This window comes from Podarcis pityusensis (assembly GCF_964106645.2).
Source record: "Podarcis pityusensis genome assembly, chromosome: 4".
NCBI classification, from domain to species: domain Eukaryota; kingdom Metazoa; phylum Chordata; class Lepidosauria; order Squamata; family Lacertidae; genus Podarcis; species Podarcis pityusensis.
In genome coordinates, this window is record NC_138027.1 from 73,349,397 (window position 1) to 73,367,631 (window position 18,235).

The following is an 18,235-nucleotide window of genomic DNA, read 5'->3' on the forward strand; positions in this document are numbered from 1 at the left end:
ATGTTTTTCTTGATTTATAAATACTATGCTCACTCTAAAAGGATGCTACTCTTAAACAGATGATGTCAAAGTGTGCTGATTTGAAGAATGTTTCTTAATTGGTAGGTGTTTTATGTTTAATTTTATCCCTATTGTACCTTTATTGCACACCACTTGGAGACTTGAAAACATCTGTTTTCAGTCAATAGAGCCATAAGTTTGTATGCTGAATGATAAGAATGCATGGAAGAAGTGAATGGCATTAATGATGAATATATAAAACTAACACTGGGCTAAAGCAGTAGTGCCTCTTGGATATGATAAAAATACAGTTCAGTATTTCTTTTTTCTGTTTTTTCATATCTTCAAGCTTTATTTTAACTGTGTGTTAAAATATAAAGAGTTTCTACTAATAAGCATTCCAGCAGGAATGGGAAGAAACAAAAAAGCACTGGTGATTTTTAAATGAACAGTGTAATTTGTGAGTTTTAGGGCTGTACACTCCAACCCAGTGGTCCAACCTGATCTGGGGAACACTTGACTTGGCCCCAAGTCAATGGGTGTGTGTGTGAGAGAGTGAAGTCATGCCAAAGCCATGTTTCAGCCTACCATCTTGATTCAAAATGGTGCCCAGCATCCAAATGCCAACCAAGACTGCTCCCCACACCTTGGGATCTCTTGTGTCAAGTTTGGTAATGATATATTGAGAGCTGGCAGAAACTATGCTCCCAAATGGGCAAAGTCATGCCAAAGCGATGTTTCAGTCCACCATCTTTGATTCAAAATGTTGCCACCGGTGTCCAAACACCAATGAAGTCTGCTGCCCCCACATCGAGAACCCTTGTGCAGAGTTTGGTGATGTTATCTCAAGAGGGCGCCTGAGCAGACAGATGGACAAACCACTTTCTAAAATAGATATTTGTAGATCAATTCTTCCTATTTATTTTGCTAAGAAATGCCTATCATATGTTTTGGACAGGCCAAATAGACTTGGATCTGCTCAGATGCCAGCAGTTAAAACTGTACATACTAAAAGCAGGTCGAGCTCTGCTTTCTCACCAGGATAAATTAAGACAAATCCTGTCTCAGCCTGCAGTGCAAGATGGCGGCTCACTTCCCACAGGTAATAATATTCTGCTTGATTACAAGGTTGATAAGGATTTTCTTGCTTTTTTCTACTGTTGAAGTAGGCAGACGAACAGAGGAAAGGACCGGTTTTTTGTGCACGATTGTCTTGACTTACTGTGAGTTCCTTTCTGGCAGGACATACATGGTGTTTTTTTTAATGTTGAAAGTCAAAAAGGTGAAAGAAGAAGCATTTTCTGTCTGTAACAAGCAATTTCTTCCCAGCAGTAATGTTCTCTATATATTTTCATATGGTTTAATAATTGCATCTGAAAGCAGATACCCTGAAAGGATAGAGCAATAAAGAGAGCCACGCAGGGCCCATTTTACTTCTAGGGAATTGATATTCTTGTGTTTTATGTGGAGAGTGTCCAGCAATGAGTTACCCTGTTCCACTGAAACTAGGAAATTAATACGTCTTCAAGAAATCTGATACTTACCCAATGTTAGTGATGATTGTCTCATTGCCTGTTAATTGCCCTAGATTATTATTTTTTTAAAAAAAAATTGAATAAAATCTCAGATGGTATAAACCCATCAGTGGTTATTTGAAATCTTCCTCAAGCTTTCGCTGTGCTTAGCGATTTCAGTCACTCGTAAGTAGATGTTATAAGTGAGTTGAAGCCCTTTTTCCATTTCAGTTTTAACATTTTTATGTAACGACATAATAAAAAGAGATAATGGTAGTTCTGGAGGTAGACATTTAAATACAAAACATCTTCTCAGAATTCAAAGCTTCATTTCTTTGGAACAGAGAATGTGATGTACATGTTCCTTTTTTAAAAAAGAAGAAGAAGAGGTGTTTGCATTTGAAGTGAGACACCATTGAAAGTAATCTGTTATTGGAAGTGTATTTCAGTTTCTGGTTGTTTCTGAAACTTAAATCCACTTTCCTTGGCTTAAGATGATGGCGTAGTGACATCACCTGATGTTGGAGACTTGTCTCCTGAGGGACCTCAGCCGCCCATGATCCTCTTGCAACAACTGCTGACGGCAGCAACACAGCCATCACCTGTGAAGGCGATTTTTGATAAGCAAGAACTTGAGGTAAGATCTGAGCATTCTCCCATTAAGGAGAAACAGTTATTGTTTTATTTAGATAGACAATAATAGAATAAAAGCTTTCTGCCAAGGCAATTCATAGTTTAAAGCAGTGGCTTGTAATATAATAGGCTTTTCCTTCCTGATTGTGTTTATCTCAGAGACTGCCTACTGCCTCTAATCACAGCGTCCAATGCTGGTCACAGCTTCAGACTACAAGGTTCCTGGGTCAAGCCCTAGATCTCCTGGTGCTTTGTTAGTTTGAATGTGCCACAAGACCTGGCGTAAATAATAAATCCTATTAATGTACAGTGGTACCTCGGAAGTCAAACGGAATCTCTTCTGGAAGTCCGTTCGACTTTCAAAACGTTCAGAAACCAAGGTGCAGTTCCTGCAGCCAATCGGAAGCCGTGTCGGACAATCAGATTCCAAAGAACGTTCGCAAACCAGAACACTCACTTCTGGGTTTGCGGCGTTTGGGAGCCAAAACGTTTGACTCGCAAGGCGTTCAGGATCCAAGATACAAACTGTACTTTGTAAATGTATTACAGTTGCAAAAAGATTTGTGTATATCTTCTTATAGGCTGCTGCACTGGCTGTGTGTCAGTACCTGGCAGTCGAGTCTGCACATCCCTCAACTCCAGTCTTTGAAGACTGCAGCTCCAGTGAAGCCACAACCCCTGTTACAGTCCAGCACATCAGACCAGCAAAAGTGAAAAAACGCAAAGTATCCCCTATTCCACCGCTTCCTATTGTGGTGCAGCTTATGGAAATGGGTTTCCCCAGGAAGAATATTGAGTTTGCACTGAAATCACTTTCGGGGACCTCTGGAAGTGCTTCTGGGTTACCAGGTACTTTGCTTTTGTTTGTTTGAGGTTCAAGGAAGAACACGTTGCATTAAGATTTTGAGAAGCTGGAAAGTGCTTTGACGTTCAGTGAATGAGATATTGTGGAAATAGGGTAATATGATGGAAAAGAGAATGTGAGAAAGGGAAAAGGCAGCAAAAAGGACTAAATTGCAGGTAGCCAGAAGGAAGGAAAGAAAAACAGATGACCCCCAAGGTTGCATACCTGAGAAACTGAACTATAAGGGTTAACCAACAGTGAAAAGGGATAGGAGGATATCACAGAAAATGCACAGGGCTACACCTTCCCCACATTTTTGATGTTGAATGATTGCCAAATGGTCTTAAGAGATGAAATTGAAGAGAGGTTGTGAAAAATCGCCTGAAAAACAAGAATTGAATATTTTGTTTTTTAAATCTGGGGGAATGATTTGGTGCAGCCAAAGTTGACTGTAGGGTCGGTGAAGCACAAGGAGAAAAGTTATTTTTTCTTGAACGTCAGGTCAAGTGAATAATACTGTTGATGTCTGTATTTATTACGTCTTGCTGTAGGAGTAGAAGCCTTGGTGGGCTGGCTTTTGGACCACCCAGATGTCCAAATTACTGACCTCTCAGATGGTGACACTGTATCTGACGAGTATTCAGATGAAGAAGTAGTAGAGGATGTCGAAGAAGCAGAAGCTGCATATCCCATGGTAAGCGTTAGGAATGGGATCTTAGGATTCTGAAAAAACATGTAGAGAGGCCAGTGTTCCTGATATGTCAGTCACAACTTTGGGCCAGGAAACCAAAATGAACATTCTTTGCAATCATTTTGGGAGTCTACATTGCAGAGCACTTAGCATTTATAATGTGCGTCAGAGTTATGGATTTTTAAATTTTATTTTATTGCAGTCTACTGGTGCCGTTGTAACAGAAAGCCAGACTTACAAGAAGCGAGCTGATTTCTTAAGTAATGATGATTATGCTGTGTATGTGCGAGAGAACATTCAGGTAAGCTTGACTACGAAGCCTGCATTTGAACTGTAGTGTTCTCTATTTGAAAAGGATGATACTGATGCAGCTGAAATGCTGACGTGGATGCACGTGGGAGGAGGAGATAAACACGGAAGCTGCAAATTGCTTTGATAACTGCAAAAAGCTGCTTTATTTAATCTCCCAGCTGTTGCAATCTGTTGTTGCTTTGCTCTATTCATAGAAGGCATTGATGTTCTTTGTTTCATGGTAACGTCAAGGGGCTACTTCCTCCTTCCACAGTGTGTTTTCAGGGATGTAACTGACTTGTACAGCATCTGTTTTACATGCAAAAGGTTCCCGTTTCAAACACAGACATCTCCTGGCAGAGCTGGAAAAGACTCATGCCTGTAATCCTGAGCGCCACTACCAATCAGTATAAAACGTACTAAGCTGGATGGACGACCTCTGACTCTGAATAAGGCAGCTTCCTGTGTTCCTAACATTTTCATTGGATTAGAAAGCCATTAGCTTGCGGTCATCATAGTATTGTGTGAGGTGCTCTCGCTAGGCACCAAGTATAGGCCTGAACAGATCCCATTTGGCTCTCCACCTCTGGAATTTGGATGAAATCTTCAACCCAAACTCAGAGCTGGAGTCTTCCTTTTTGCCCTCCAGCATGTGGTGTGGTTTATAGACTGAAGCCACATTGGGATGATTCACACAGTGCTCCGAAGGCGTTTGCTTGTGCAGAGAGGGCATGTCTGACTTGCAGACCTTGGATGCGTTGTTGTACGTGTGAACTACAATACATGATCGTCCCCTGTTTCTTCTCCAGCTTTTTTTTTTTTTTTTTTTTTTTGAGGGCAGTGATTGTGTGGATCATTGCATTTTACTTGTGCAGGCCTGGTTCAAAATAATAGAAGCAAACCATGCCCCCAGTTTGCTTGTATAAGCTAGGAATCGTGTGCCCCCCCCCCAATGCACTAGCAGGGAGGAGTACAGAAGGCAAAATTACAGACTGCCTTCAGATGTCTTTAGAAGGTTTTGTGGTTGTTTATCTGTTTGACACCTGATGAGAGGATGTTCCACAGGGCGGGTGCTACTACTGAGAAGGCCCTCTACCTGGTTCCCTGTAACTTCACTTCTTGCGTGTTCACGGCAAACTATTAACTGGGCCAGTGATTGCAAATTCTCCTAAATCACAGGGTAGTCTGTCTTGTTCAGGGTAGTTACTTTGATACTGCATTTCTGTTGAAGCTTCAGGTGGTAAATATTGATCCATTTTTTCCTCCTCCTAGGTGGGAATGATGGTTAGATGCTGCAGGACATATGAGGAGGTTTGTGAGGGCGACGTGGGCAAAGTTATCAAATTGGACCGCGATGGACTGCATGATCTCAATGTGCAATGCGATTGGCAGCAGAAAGGTGGCACTTACTGGGTCAGATATATCCACGTTGAACTTATAGGCAAGTCAGTTACTTCATTCATTCATTCTTCTAATGCTGTCTTTTACACGCTCAAAATCCAAAGACATTAATTTCATTGCTTTTGCATTTTTTAAATAGGATTCCCACCACAGAGCTCTCCATCACACATAAAGATTGGCGACAAAGTGCGAGTAAAAACCTCCGTGACTACACCCAAGTACAAGTGGGGCTCTGTTACCCACAGGAGCGTGGGAGTTGTGAAAGGTAATGTGTATTCTTTAAAAGAAAAAGTTTGTTGGATGGGTTTCACAGAATTACGGACTTTGTTGTTTGTAGAATTGTTGCCTGCAAGATTAATATTGAACTGTTGGAATGCTTAGCAAATTCTGATGAACAGGAAGTTGTTGAATGAAATCCATTCTGGAAGTCTGTTCGAATTCCGGAAATATTCAGAAACCAAGGCATGGCCTCCAATTGGCTGCAGGAGCTTCCTGCACTCAATTGGAAGCTGCGTTGGACGTTCGGCTTCCAAAGAACGTTCACAAACCAGAACACTCATTTCTGGGTTTGCAGTGTTTGGGAGCCAAAATGGATGAGTGCCAAGGTTTTCGACAACCAAGGTACGACTGTATTGGCTTGGCTCTAAGTATGTCGTTGTGCGAGCGGGAGGCACTTCTGCCCATGTAAGGTGGCAAATGTCAACAGCATTTGCCAGTTATGCTTTCCCATTGCAGCTCTTCATGGCATCCCTTGCACTGTCCCAAAGACCTGGTTCGCATGTTGCTCTAAGCCAAACTATGGCTTAGTGTGAATGCATGCGTTCCCAGGAAAGAGGTCCGAGAAACTTCGCTCCTCCCTTATCAATTTGCTGCCTCGCTATTGTGAGCTAAGCCATAGCTTAATGTAGCGTGTGGACTGAATTAGGGCTCATGGTTGAGCTCTGCATAACCAAGAGCAAACTTCCCCAGGAGCCTGTCTGCTCATGCTAAGTCATAGTATGGCTTAGTGTCACATGTGGACTAGGCCACTGTGTCTCTGAATCCTCAGGAACAGGGTGTTTTTTGGGGGTGGGGAATAGGGACCAGCAGCAGGAAGCGGGGAGGTTGGAAAACCCTGTTTTGTGAGCAATGCTTCAGTCACAGAATTTAGGGTCAAAGTTTTTTGGTAAACAGTCCTGACATAAGACATACCTGTTTGGCGGGTTGGGGGGGATGTAATGGAATGGAGCTTGCTATTTCCATAAATTGATATTCCATTTTCATATGAAGGAGCTGTTAATAAGGAACACTATAGCTTTAAAAGTTACTTGGTCATTCTGAAAGTCATGTGCTTTCCTCCACCTGACAGTTCAGATTGCATCAGGAAAGGGAGGGCAGTTTGTTGTGTTTTTGACACGAGCTTTCAAATAGAGGCAGAGTGTCACATATGCCTGCTTCACATTTTGGGTTTGATTTATTTTCAGGATAAAGCAATAGCTATTACACTTGTTCTCGAGTTAGAAGTGCTAGTTAGTGGTCTAAAAATCTGGATTAAATACTGGTTTTCAGGTTCACAGAAAGCTCGTTGTTTTAAAGCAAGGAATTGAGTACACCACTAAATATTTTATACCAGAAGTTTCATAAGTAGGAAATATCAGTACAGCAGTCACTGAAGTATGTGTATATCTCACAAATACTTTTTATATTTCCCATTTCTTCTCTTGTCACAGCTTTTAGTGCCAATGGTAAAGATGTCATTGTTGACTTTCCTCAGCAGTCTCATTGGACTGGATTACTGTCAGAAATGGAACTTGTTCCCAGTATTCATCCAGGGGTTACGTGAGTGTGTTTTTTTAAATAATAAAAAGCCCTTTAACCATTTTATTGTGGCTTTTTCTTTAAGTTGCATCTTTTTTCTTATAGTGTTTCTATAACATAAAACATGGCCTGATTCCCCCCTCCCCCCCCAAGATGCAACAGGTAAAAAAACCTGAAAGAGTAGGCATTTTTGTAGTAGACGGTATAGAATGAGAATTTGTTTGGATTAAATTATGTGAATGGAATAGAAAAGCTAATGTGATAATTGAATTTTTGTTTCAATTAGGTGTGATGGCTGTCAGATGTTTCCCATCAATGGACCCAGATTTAAATGCAGAAACTGTGATGACTTTGATTTCTGTGAAACCTGTTTCAAAACCAGGAAACATAACACACGACACACTTTTGGAAGAATAAATGAGCCAGGTATTATACGTTATAGCTTAATGAAGTCTGAGACGTTTCTGCATAACTCTTTGTTGTGGGTAAAGTTTTTGGAAACCCCTGCTTCTGATTAACTTTCATTGGACCTCCTCTTTCTAATAAACTCAGCAGAATTCTTTATTGTGAACAAAGCTTGTAGGAAGAGCTTTGTGCTGTGTTTTAGTGTTTTTTATTGTATTTTAGTGTTTTGTTGGAAGCCGCCCAGAGTGGCTGGGGAAACCCAGCCAGATTGGCGGGGTATAAATAATAAATTATTATTATTATTAACTCTACAAATACAGTTCAGTATAATGCTCCAGCCTTTAGGATAGCATGCCCCTGAATTAAATAGTTGTCTTCAAATCTACAACACTAACTATTTACAATAGGTCAATCTCCAGTATTTTGTGGCCGCTCCGGAAAGCAACTGAAGAGGCGTCACAGTAGCCAGAGAGGGATGCTACTGGATGATTGGTCAAGAATCGTTAAAAATTTGAATGTCTCATCTTCCGTGAATCAGGCCTCACGTTTGATTGATGGTGGGGACCAGTGCTGGCAGTCTTCTGGCTCCCAAGGAAAGGTGAGTTTTAAAGAAGTTGTTCGCGAGCTTCCCTCACATTTCAGTGTAATCTCATTGCTGTCACCATCATTTGATAAAAGTAGAACTATACCTGCAGATATATTTTTTTAAAAAGCAATACTGTTTTTATTATCTGAAACTACTTCCAAGTATTGTATTCTAAGAAGTAGTAGTCATGTTCACATATAACTGTAGTCCACCATGCCTCCAGAGAATTTTAGATAATTGCAGTCATTTCCCCCCCCCAGCACTGGATCCGTTTGGAGATTTTCCCTGACGTCCTTGTACACAGACTGAAAATGATTGTGGATCCTGCAGACAGCAGCTACATGCCCTCGTTGGTTGTGGTTTCAGGTAGGAGACTGTCAGTTTTGACTACAGGGAATTGGTTTCATTATTGAGCAGCTTGTTTTGTTTACTTGCAGTATGGTAATACAGGCAGTGTCTGTTTTAGGTGCATCCGATACGTGTATTCCAAACCTGGAAGTGACCTGAAAATATCACAAAAAGGGGTGGAGCAGGGCTTGGACAGATCAGGGTGTTTAATATAATAATAATAATAATTTTTTTAAATTTATATCCTGCCCTCCCCAGCCGAAGCCGGGCTCAGACTGGCTAACATCAGTCAAATAATACAACATTCTAAAATCATTTCATTATAAAATTAATTCAAATCAGATCAATGGCAACCATTGGGCTAGAGTTCTGTGAGGACTGCCAAAGGAGGGAGTCAGGCTGTGCCCTGGCCAAAGGCCTGGTGGAACAGCTCTGTCTTGCAGGCCCTGCGGAAAGATGCCACAAGGCCCTAGTCTCTTGTGACAGAGCGTTCCACCAGATTGGAGCCACAGCCAAAAAAGCCCTGGCTCTGGTTGAGGCCAGCCTAACCTCTCTGTGGCTTGGGACCTCCAAGATGTTTTTGTTTGAAGACCGTAAGTTCCTCTGTGGGACATACCAGGAGAGGCGGTCCTGTAGGTACGAGGGTCCTAGGCCGTTTGCAGGCTTTTATAATGGTTTCAAATATACATGATTTCACTTAACATGCGGTGCCTTGGAACATAACCCCTGCATAAATTGGGAGTTGCCTGTACTGAAAAACAACAACTCCCAAATTAAAAATAATCCAGCATGCATCTCTTTCCTTATGCTGCAGGTGGAAGTTCTTTAAACAACCTCATAGAGCTGAAGACAATCAACATTAATCCTACAGACACCACAGTTCCTCTTCTCGGTGATTGCACAGAGGTAGGTTATTGCTGCTTATAGGGAAGACTAATTAAGAAAGTTGTGCATCAAACCCATGTAAGATGTCCCGTATTTTTCGCTCCATAAGACACACTTTTTTCCTCCTAAAAAGTAAGGGGAAATGTCTGTGCGTCTTATGGAGCGAAAGTGTGGTCGATCGCTGGCTCCCTTTCCGGCCCCGTCCCCTTGCCCAGGCCTCCATTGTTGAATGTTCTGCAGATGGAGGCTGTTTGTTTCCCCAGCGACATGTGACTGGCTAATTAGTATCTGTCTGGAAACTGTAGAAACCCTCCCTTTCCTTTCCTAAAGAAGCTTTAGAACTGTGAGTTGAACCCCATAAAAACATGATTTTTTTCCCCTTTGCAAAGTAAGCTCAACAACTTTGAGCTGATCCCCCCAAAAACGGGGCTTTCCCCCTTTCCTCCTCTAAAAACTAGGTGCATCTTATGGTCAGGTGTGTCTTATGGAGCGAAAAATACGTATATTCTCTGTGTTTCCCCCATGGCTTTCAGCTACAAGGTGTCAGATTTAAATTCCCTGCTGTTATTGTGAAGTTTCTTTTGTCACATTCTTTTTTGAGTGCATGAGGAATTTTTTTGTTTGCCAAGAAACCATGCGGTGATATCTCCACAGCAATGTTGCTTAATGAGGACACTGGCTGGAGTTTATGTATCTGTTGTTTAAATCGTGAACAAAATTAATGTTTTTGTGAGCCCCGTCCCCTCCTTTTGTTGGGTATAGTTGCATATGCATACAAGGCAGATGCCGCGTGTAAAGAAAAAGTAAAAATCAATTGGAATGCAGGAAGACACTTGTCAGAATCCCAGGGGTCTGTCAGAGGTTAGACCTCATATGTGGGTGAGGGTCTTGCTCTGAAAAGTAAGAGTGCCTCAGGTTTACCCAAAGCAATAAAGGTCTTACCAAGTTAGGATGGCTCATTACAGAGCACACCTGAGCAGAATTAAGAACAGGAGTGGTTCTTTCATTTATTCAGGCTTTTTATTATTAAAAAGATTCCCTTTTATATTAATAAAACAGGAGGGAGCAGAAAGGTCAGAAGTAGGTAAAAATGGATACAAGTCCATACATATATAATTCATTCATTTCCCTTTTCATAGTCTCAATCATAATATTAAAGCAAGCAGGCAGGCAGGCAGTTCTCTAGAGTCTTCTATCCTTTTGTCACGTATTTTCTTAAATTTGTGGCATTATGTGTTGGTTCTTACTATACTTAATCCTTTTTAATTTCAGTATCATAGGTATATTGAAGTGGCTATAAAGCAGTGCAGGAGCTCCGGCATTGATTGCAAAATACACGGTCTCAGCATATTGGGGCGTATTCGGGCAGAGGATGAAGACTTGGCTGCAGTCCCCTTTCTTGCTTCAGATAACGAAGAAGATGAAGATGATAAAGCTAACACTGGGAGGTATGGAATATTAGAGCAAAGATCTCTTATAAAACACCACATGTAACTGCATACTGCTGAACTTGTTGGGACTTTCAAGTTCAGGATTAGGAATACTTTGTCCCAAACGTTCCTCAATTTTATTTTCTTTAACAGATTATTGATTTATTGATTAATTTCTATACTGCTTAATATATTAAAAAATATCTCTAAGCGGTGTACCAAAAACTGACGCAACAACCAGAAACTTAAATTTTTAAAAATACAGTGTTACGTATTAATATGTTACATTAGTACAAAGCTACTACATCTGTCTCAATTTCAATTCATTATTTTCACAAAAATAGTTGTGATGCAGTTGTTGCAAATAAATTGTGAATAGCTGGGTGACAAATAAAATTCTAGGGACAATCCCAATATATAAATTGGAAAGTTAACTTATTGCTTGCTTGCTTGCTTAGCCTTGTTAGAAAGAAGACGACAGGCCTGGAATCAGCAGCGACAATAAGGACCAAAGTTTTTGTTTGGGGCCTGAATGACAAAGACCAACTAGGAGGATTAAAAGGTTCTAAGGTATTGGGTGTTTTGTTTTTTTTAATTGAAATACATGAAAACAATGTTGTGCTTCCTTTCTTCTTTGTGTGTCTCTGCGTGTGTTGCAAGGCAATACCACCTTAAATGTCTTGTCATGCCTCTTTTTTCTGGATCATTTGTTTATTTATTAAATTTACATACAGCCCTTCAGCCAAGGATTAGGCCTCTTCTTAACAGCTGCCAGTTGCTGCGGATTTAACATCCATGCAGCAGCTTCAGCTGTGTTACGGAGGAGACCATCCTTGGTAAAAAAAACTTGGTTCTATGCAGTGGTCAGGACCGGAACACCTAAAATCCTATAAGCAATATGACATAGTAGAACGTTGTCTACTGTCAGAAGCAGTATGGCTCTGAATCTCAGCTGCTGGGAAGGACAAGCAGGGAGAGCACTTGTATTCACTCACTGCTCGTGGGCTTGGCCAATAGGAGTACGGGATGCTGCACATAGATATACTTTGGTCTCATCTGGCAGGACTTCTGTTCTTAACAGACTTGCAAAGATGGGTTGTTGCGGTTTTATTCTTGGGCTTCTTTCGGAAAGCATTGGCTTCCATTACTTGAAAGCATATGACCCAAACTTGAAAGGTATTTCAACTAGCAACTTATTTCTACCTTGATTAAGGAACAGCTGTTCAATAGCTAGTCAATACATTGTGTGGAGTGGCTTACAGGGTCCTAGTAATGTAAACAAGATTAGCATATATCGTGTCAAGCTGGCAACTGTGCATATTTCCTGGCGGCCAGGAAATAAGCCTTTGGTCAGAAGGGAGATGTGAATGCTGGTGCTAAATGAGATGCAGGGACACTTAATTCATAACTTAAAAACCTTTTGAATAAAAAGAGTACTCTTTGAATGTGCGGCAAGCATTCACTCGATGATCAGAAGATGACTGCTAAGATTGAGAGAACAGTTTTAGGTATGCCATAGGCAAATCAGTGCTTTTGAAACGCCTTACGCTTGTTTATTTTCTGTATAATTTGCGTTTTACAGATAAAGGTTCCTTCGTTTTCCGAGACCCTCTCTGCCTTGAATGTGGTACAGGTAGCTGGGGGATCCAAAAGCCTTTTTGCAGGTAGGGGAGCTCTCTGTCACGCAGCTTTTTAAATCTACTGATATGTAAGATGTCGTGTTTGTTTTAAAAAACAAAGCTGCTTTCGGCTGTCCTAATTTCTCCGTGATGGAACTCTGAGTTTCTCCTGTCTTTTAGTGACTGTGGAGGGTAAAGTGTATGCCTGCGGAGAGGCCACCAATGGAAGACTGGGATTAGGCTTATCAAGTGGAACTGTTCCCATTCCCCGGCAGATTACTGCTCTCAGTAATTATGTAGTCAAGAAAGTTGCAGTTCACTCAGGTACCAAATCTGTCCTTTCCTATCTCTGGGAATCAGTAAGATTATTATGTCAAATTGAAATAGGCTTCTTATCCAAACTACTTTGGATGTCAAAATTACTTTGCATGTCAGTATTCTTCTTGCTTTCTCTCTGCACGGTACTCTGCATAGGGAAGTGTTACGTGTGAAAGGGCAATTGCCGTATCTAGTCTTAGAAACTTGTGTTAGCGGGGCACTTTCTCTGTGCTAATACTGCGATGAATATTGCAAAACTAACTGCTGAGTTTTTTTCAATAGCATCTCATACAGTGGTGAATGGCACTATTTAGCGGGAAGGAAGCTCCATTGAAAATCCTCGTTATTTCATATTTTTACATGGCTCTTTATTTGTATATATTTTAAAATTTTACATACGGATGTTTTATGATAGCCTATATTTGTAATGCCTGATAAAATTTTGGTGAAGTAAGTAAGTAATATTGTGAAATCTAGATTAGGGTTTGAATGTGTGCAGCCATGTGATGGGGTGAAAGTACAGAGTGAAAATAAGCTAATTGAGTTGTTGTTTTGAGTTCCCCCCATTTCCTCATTTAGCAGGGTGGGAAATACTTAAATGTATTGTAATTACATTGTGGTGTTTGTTAGCAAACTGAGATGCTGCACACAGCGGTCTCTTGTTACTTAGACTTGCCTGATACAGAAAGGAGGCTGTCACATTCTACATACAGTCCGTCTGTTCCACAGTCGCATTAAACCATACTTTAAAACAACGTTCACGATTGGAGCCACTATGTTTTCTGGTTGGAATCACTAAACCCAGTTTCATTTTTTTACAGCTAACCCTCTGATCTGAACATGATCTTCCTGTTCTGCTTTGGGTTCAACCAAGAATTTCAAATGAGCTGTTGAGAGTGTGTTCTGTTTTTGTGTAAAAGCAAAAATGCAATGCGGGTTTCAATCAGTTTTAGTTAGATAATTTAATATTAGAGATATACACAAGGCATTTTGTCATGGAAGGGAGTGCAGGGAAGCCACTGTTGCTACCAACTTTTCTGAAGAGGTTTCTTTCTACTGTTTGATTCTCCCTTTCCCCCCCTCTAATCTTGGTGTGTTACCTTGTCAACCTTCTCATATTCTTATCCATTCCAGGTGGCCGCCATGCTATGGCTTTAACTGTTGATGGGAAGGTATTCTCTTGGGGCGAAGGAGATGATGGGAAACTTGGACACTTCAGTAGAATGTAAGGATGCCATTTTTGCTGCTGCTCTGAGCTTGCTGGATATTGGACACTCAGTTCATTTAGCTTGTGATACCTAATTTAAAGTTTAATTAAATAACCCAACTAAACAAACACAATGTATTTTGGGTTTTGTTTTTGTTTTCAGGAACTGTGATAAACCAAGGCTGATAGAAGCATTGAAAACAAAGCGTATCCGAGATATTGCCTGTGGAAGTTCTCACAGTGCTGCCATCACCTCCAGTGGTGAATTGTATACATGGGGCCTCGGGGAATATGGTCGACTGGGACATGGAGACAACACTACGCAGCTTAAGCCAAAGATGGTAAAATCAGAATATGTTTTCCCACCTTAGGTCACTTCAGTGCATAGGCTTGCTGAAATACAGCAAAAGTAGGAAAACAGCCCAAATGCCCTCACTCAGTATATAGTAGAGGTGACATTTTAAAATAATGCTCCGGGTATCTGGATCAGAGATGGGCCTACCTAATGAGGTGTGTGAACTGTACACCCCCATTTATTGAATGCCCTCCCCTCTGAGATCTGGCTGGTGCCAGCGTTCTTTCCTTTTCTGTCACATTGCCCTTTGGGAGGGGGTTAATTTATCAAGTACAGCTGCTGATGGATGCATTGCCTGCTAGATGAATATATTGGGTAAGGAATTTTTTATCATATTGGCTATTAAACTTTGGATCTCTTACCTATGTGTTATTTTGAAATCCACCCTGAGATAATGAATAAATAAAATGGTAAGCTTCTTTCTTCTTCATTGGATCAGGAGAAGACTTAGTCAGTGTTGTTGCTTTCTTTAATTAATTGCAGCTTACACAGACCCAAGTTTCTGGATTGTTTTATTGTTGGTTAGCAGCAATCACAGATATCAAAGCGCTCAGCCAGTCTTCCTTCTTCCTCTTTTAGTCTTCCGTTCTTGAGATCTGGAATGGGAGCATGCAGACCTTCTTTTTGGGTGTGGGTGGGGTGGGGCTTAAATCAACTTTTTTCTCTTAAGTTCACTGTGCCAAATTGAATTTCTGGCCTAAACTGGTATCAGTAGATCAACTGTATCTCTTAAATTGTGAGCAAATTGCACACAGTTCAAAATGAATGAATGAACCTCCTGTGTTTTCTGCCTTGTAGGTCAAAGTGCTCCTTGGTCATAGGGTCATTCAGGTTGCTTGTGGGAGCAGAGACGCTCAGACGCTGGCCTTGACCGATGAGGGTAAGTAACCTCTCCTCCTTATTGCCGCTTTAATACCGTATGGCCGTTGCAGCAATTAACACAAGCCTGTTTTCCTTAGGGCTCGTATTTTCCTGGGGAGATGGAGACTTTGGAAAACTCGGTCGAGGAGGAAGCGAAGGATGTAACATTCCTCAGAACATTGAAAGGCTGAATGGCCAGGGAGTCTGCCAGATAGAGTGCGGAGCTCAGTTCTCTTTGGCTCTAACCAAGTCTGGGGTGGTTTGGACATGGTATGTCGCGTTTAACAAATTGCACCCCCCCCAATTGTCATAAAACCAGCCAAACTGATAGGAAGAATGGAATCGTAGGGTTGCATCCTGATCAGTCGTCAGAGACACACATAATCATCCTATCAATGTTATTGTTTCGTCTTCAGGGGCAAAGGCGACTACTTCAGACTAGGACACGGAACAGATGTCCATGTACGAAAACCCCAAGTGGTAGAAGGGTTGAGGGCGAAGAAGATCGTGCACGTGGCCGTAGGTGCACTCCATTGCCTAGCAGTCACTGACACAGGGCAGGTAAGAACCATTTGTCAGTCCATCACAAGACCATTACATGGCAGTAAGTTCCATGGGATCTACTTGCCATAACTTGTTCTGGACTGAATTTTGAGCTCCTGGCAATGAATAAGTAAGTGCTGGAGCATGGAATGCAGCAATGGAATTGTGTGATGAATCACTTAAAACCATTGCCATTATTGGCTCTTCTTCCAACAGCGCTGTAGGATGTTTTTCAGTGCAATTTACATTTCACAGTTTTTGCCACATTGTCCATTATATTAAGTGGTTCCATCTCGGCAAATGGAATAATGTTTGCCCTCTTCCTCTTCCCCTTCCCTTAAGCCAGTAAGAAAGAACAAACAGTGTGTTTTGTTTATAGTCTTCATTTAGCAAATGCAGTTATTGTAAAATGATTATCTTTGTTTGCTTAGAATATTTATGTCGCCCTCTTAATCAGTGGAATTTATGAGGCACTTGGCAAATACAAAACCACAGAAAACTTCCACAAAGGTGACATTTGGCAACAGAAACCAAATATAGTAGAAGCATCAAATAATCTTAGAAGAGTAATATATTTGGGTGCCTTAAAAAGTCAGCAACGAGGGAGCCTAATGAAGGAATAGGAATGATTTTCCAGAGGCATGTGCTGTAAAGTCCCTATTCCTCATTGCCACTCACTTTGCTTCAGAAATAGTCACCAGGAAGCTACACTTTATGAAATTATTTGCCAAGAATTTTAATTGCACTTGGAAACACTAGAATAAATATATCAACATTGCTGGTGAAGCAGTCAGGGAGGTAGATGCTAACGTGGATCACCTGCTTTTTTTGTTCCTAAAATTATTTTCATAATTGTTTGGCCTGTATTGGGACTTCATAGCGGCCAGTGATCTTTGGTCTAGTTCACATGTACACTAAGCTAGTCTGTGGCTTAGCATGAATGATTTAACATGCGCACTGCACATTAGGAAAGAATTGTGGCTGCTTCACTCTTCCCCTGCTGCTGCAATGCCAAGAGTTACATGCGGACTTGGGCTTGTCTCCCCCAACAAGCTACAAACAGTAAGCCAAAACCAAACTGTGCTTTGAAGTGAGACACCCCAGTAGCCCGGGTTTGGAGGTAATAGTAAGCCAAACTGTGATGTAGCTCTTGATAGCAAAGCAGCAGCACCAGCAGGAGGAGGGGAGGAGGAGCATAATAGTTCCAGAAACAAAAATGCACTCCTTGTTCACTCTTAGCCATGCTATAACTTGAGCCACTATGTAAAATTTTTACTACGCTGTATTTCTTTTGAGTGTAGTAGCATGTGCAATGAACTGTGCCTTTCTGGAATCATTATTCAAGCCGGTTGCTCCAGTTCCATTTAGACTGAAACTTAACCTCCATTGGGTTGAATTTCAGCAAAGATAATGGGGCGTATGGATACAAGCAGCAGCTTTTTTTGGTGGGTCTGAATGACGTGTGACTGCGGATGTGCGCACAGTGCAGAACCTGAAAATAGCCCCAAAATATCATAAAGACATCACAAAATGGGGTGGAACGGGCTTTCGTTTGCTCTTCTGATGTGTGTGGGGGTCCAGAATGTAACCCACACACAAAACGAGGATTACCTCTACACAACTGAGTTCAGAGCAAGATTCTGCATCTGTTAGATATTCCGTGGCTCAATCATTTATCCATATTACTTTGAGTGTGCTGTATGTGAAATTTTCACTGAAAAAGAGAGATGCACAGAATGATTTGATTTATTGGCAGGTTTATGCTTGGGGAGATAATGATCACGGACAGCAAGGCAATGGGACAACTACAGTCAATAGAAAGCCCACTCTGGTGCAAGGTTTGGAAGGCCAGAAAATCACCCGTGTTGCTTGTGGGTCTTCCCATAGCGTGGCTTGGACAACCATGGACGTAGCTACACCCTCTGTGCACGAACCCGTTCTCTTTCAAACAGCGAGAGACCCTTTAGGAGCATCCTATTTGGGTAATATAAATAAATAAATGACAAATAAGCGTAAGAGAGGAAAGCGGTGTGGTGGCATTGTTGCTGTTGTGTGTGTTTAGCAAAATAGTATCGCCATAGAGAGAAAGCTAGTGGCCAGACCTCAGCCTTGTGGGATCTACTGGACTGAAGAACAAAAGATAGACACTTGAGGTTGAAGAATTCTGAGCCCAGGAATTAGTTTTGAGGAGCCAAACTGTGAACCGTGTTCACCCGCCTTCCACACAAAAACCCACTCCTAGTTATCTGGTTTTAATTCCTCCCTACTTTTTTCATTTAAATCAAATAATTCTTTGGAGGGGGGAGAGGAAGGGGGGTGTCTGCAAGGTTTCTGACTCTCAAGTTCTTGTTCAGTTTCAAATAAGGCCTCTGCTAAAAGAGGGTTGCTAACCAGGGCCATAGAGAAAGAAAGGAGTGCCAGTGCCAGCATAGTGTGGGTGGGTGTGTAGGTGTGGGTTTGCGTACACGCACGCACGCACACACACACACGTAAGGATGCATTTGATG

General features: G+C 41.4%; 1 protein-coding gene and 1 long non-coding RNA gene across 6 annotated transcripts in view; one reads left to right on the plus strand and one right to left on the minus strand.

The window, feature by feature from the left end:
• Positions 1-18,235, minus strand: part of LOC308474908 — a 306,542-nt gene that overhangs the window by 136,857 nt on the left and 151,450 nt on the right. The gene's annotated exons all lie outside the window — the stretch shown is intronic.
• HERC2 (HECT and RLD domain containing E3 ubiquitin protein ligase 2) overlaps positions 1-18,235 on the plus strand; it is a 96,297-nt gene that overhangs the window by 47,680 nt on the left and 30,382 nt on the right. For all 5 annotated transcript variants that reach the window (XM_081001271.1, XM_081001275.1, XM_081001272.1 and 2 more), the window contains exons 44-65: positions 959-1,102; positions 2,009-2,151; positions 2,729-2,996; positions 3,543-3,685; positions 3,885-3,983; positions 5,246-5,414; positions 5,514-5,639; positions 7,084-7,192; positions 7,458-7,597; positions 7,984-8,174; positions 8,423-8,528; positions 9,325-9,416; positions 10,668-10,843; positions 11,284-11,395; positions 12,408-12,489; positions 12,625-12,768; positions 13,897-13,987; positions 14,133-14,310; positions 15,123-15,204; positions 15,284-15,455; positions 15,602-15,746; positions 17,485-17,710. In XM_081001271.1, the coding sequence (XP_080857397.1) occupies positions 959-1,102; positions 2,009-2,151; positions 2,729-2,996; positions 3,543-3,685; positions 3,885-3,983; positions 5,246-5,414; positions 5,514-5,639; positions 7,084-7,192; positions 7,458-7,597; positions 7,984-8,174; positions 8,423-8,528; positions 9,325-9,416; positions 10,668-10,843; positions 11,284-11,395; positions 12,408-12,489; positions 12,625-12,768; positions 13,897-13,987; positions 14,133-14,310; positions 15,123-15,204; positions 15,284-15,455; positions 15,602-15,746; positions 17,485-17,710 (3,138 nt within the window). The remainder of the gene's footprint in view (positions 1-958; positions 1,103-2,008; positions 2,152-2,728; positions 2,997-3,542; positions 3,686-3,884; positions 3,984-5,245; positions 5,415-5,513; positions 5,640-7,083; positions 7,193-7,457; positions 7,598-7,983; positions 8,175-8,422; positions 8,529-9,324; positions 9,417-10,667; positions 10,844-11,283; positions 11,396-12,407; positions 12,490-12,624; positions 12,769-13,896; positions 13,988-14,132; positions 14,311-15,122; positions 15,205-15,283; positions 15,456-15,601; positions 15,747-17,484; positions 17,711-18,235) is intronic.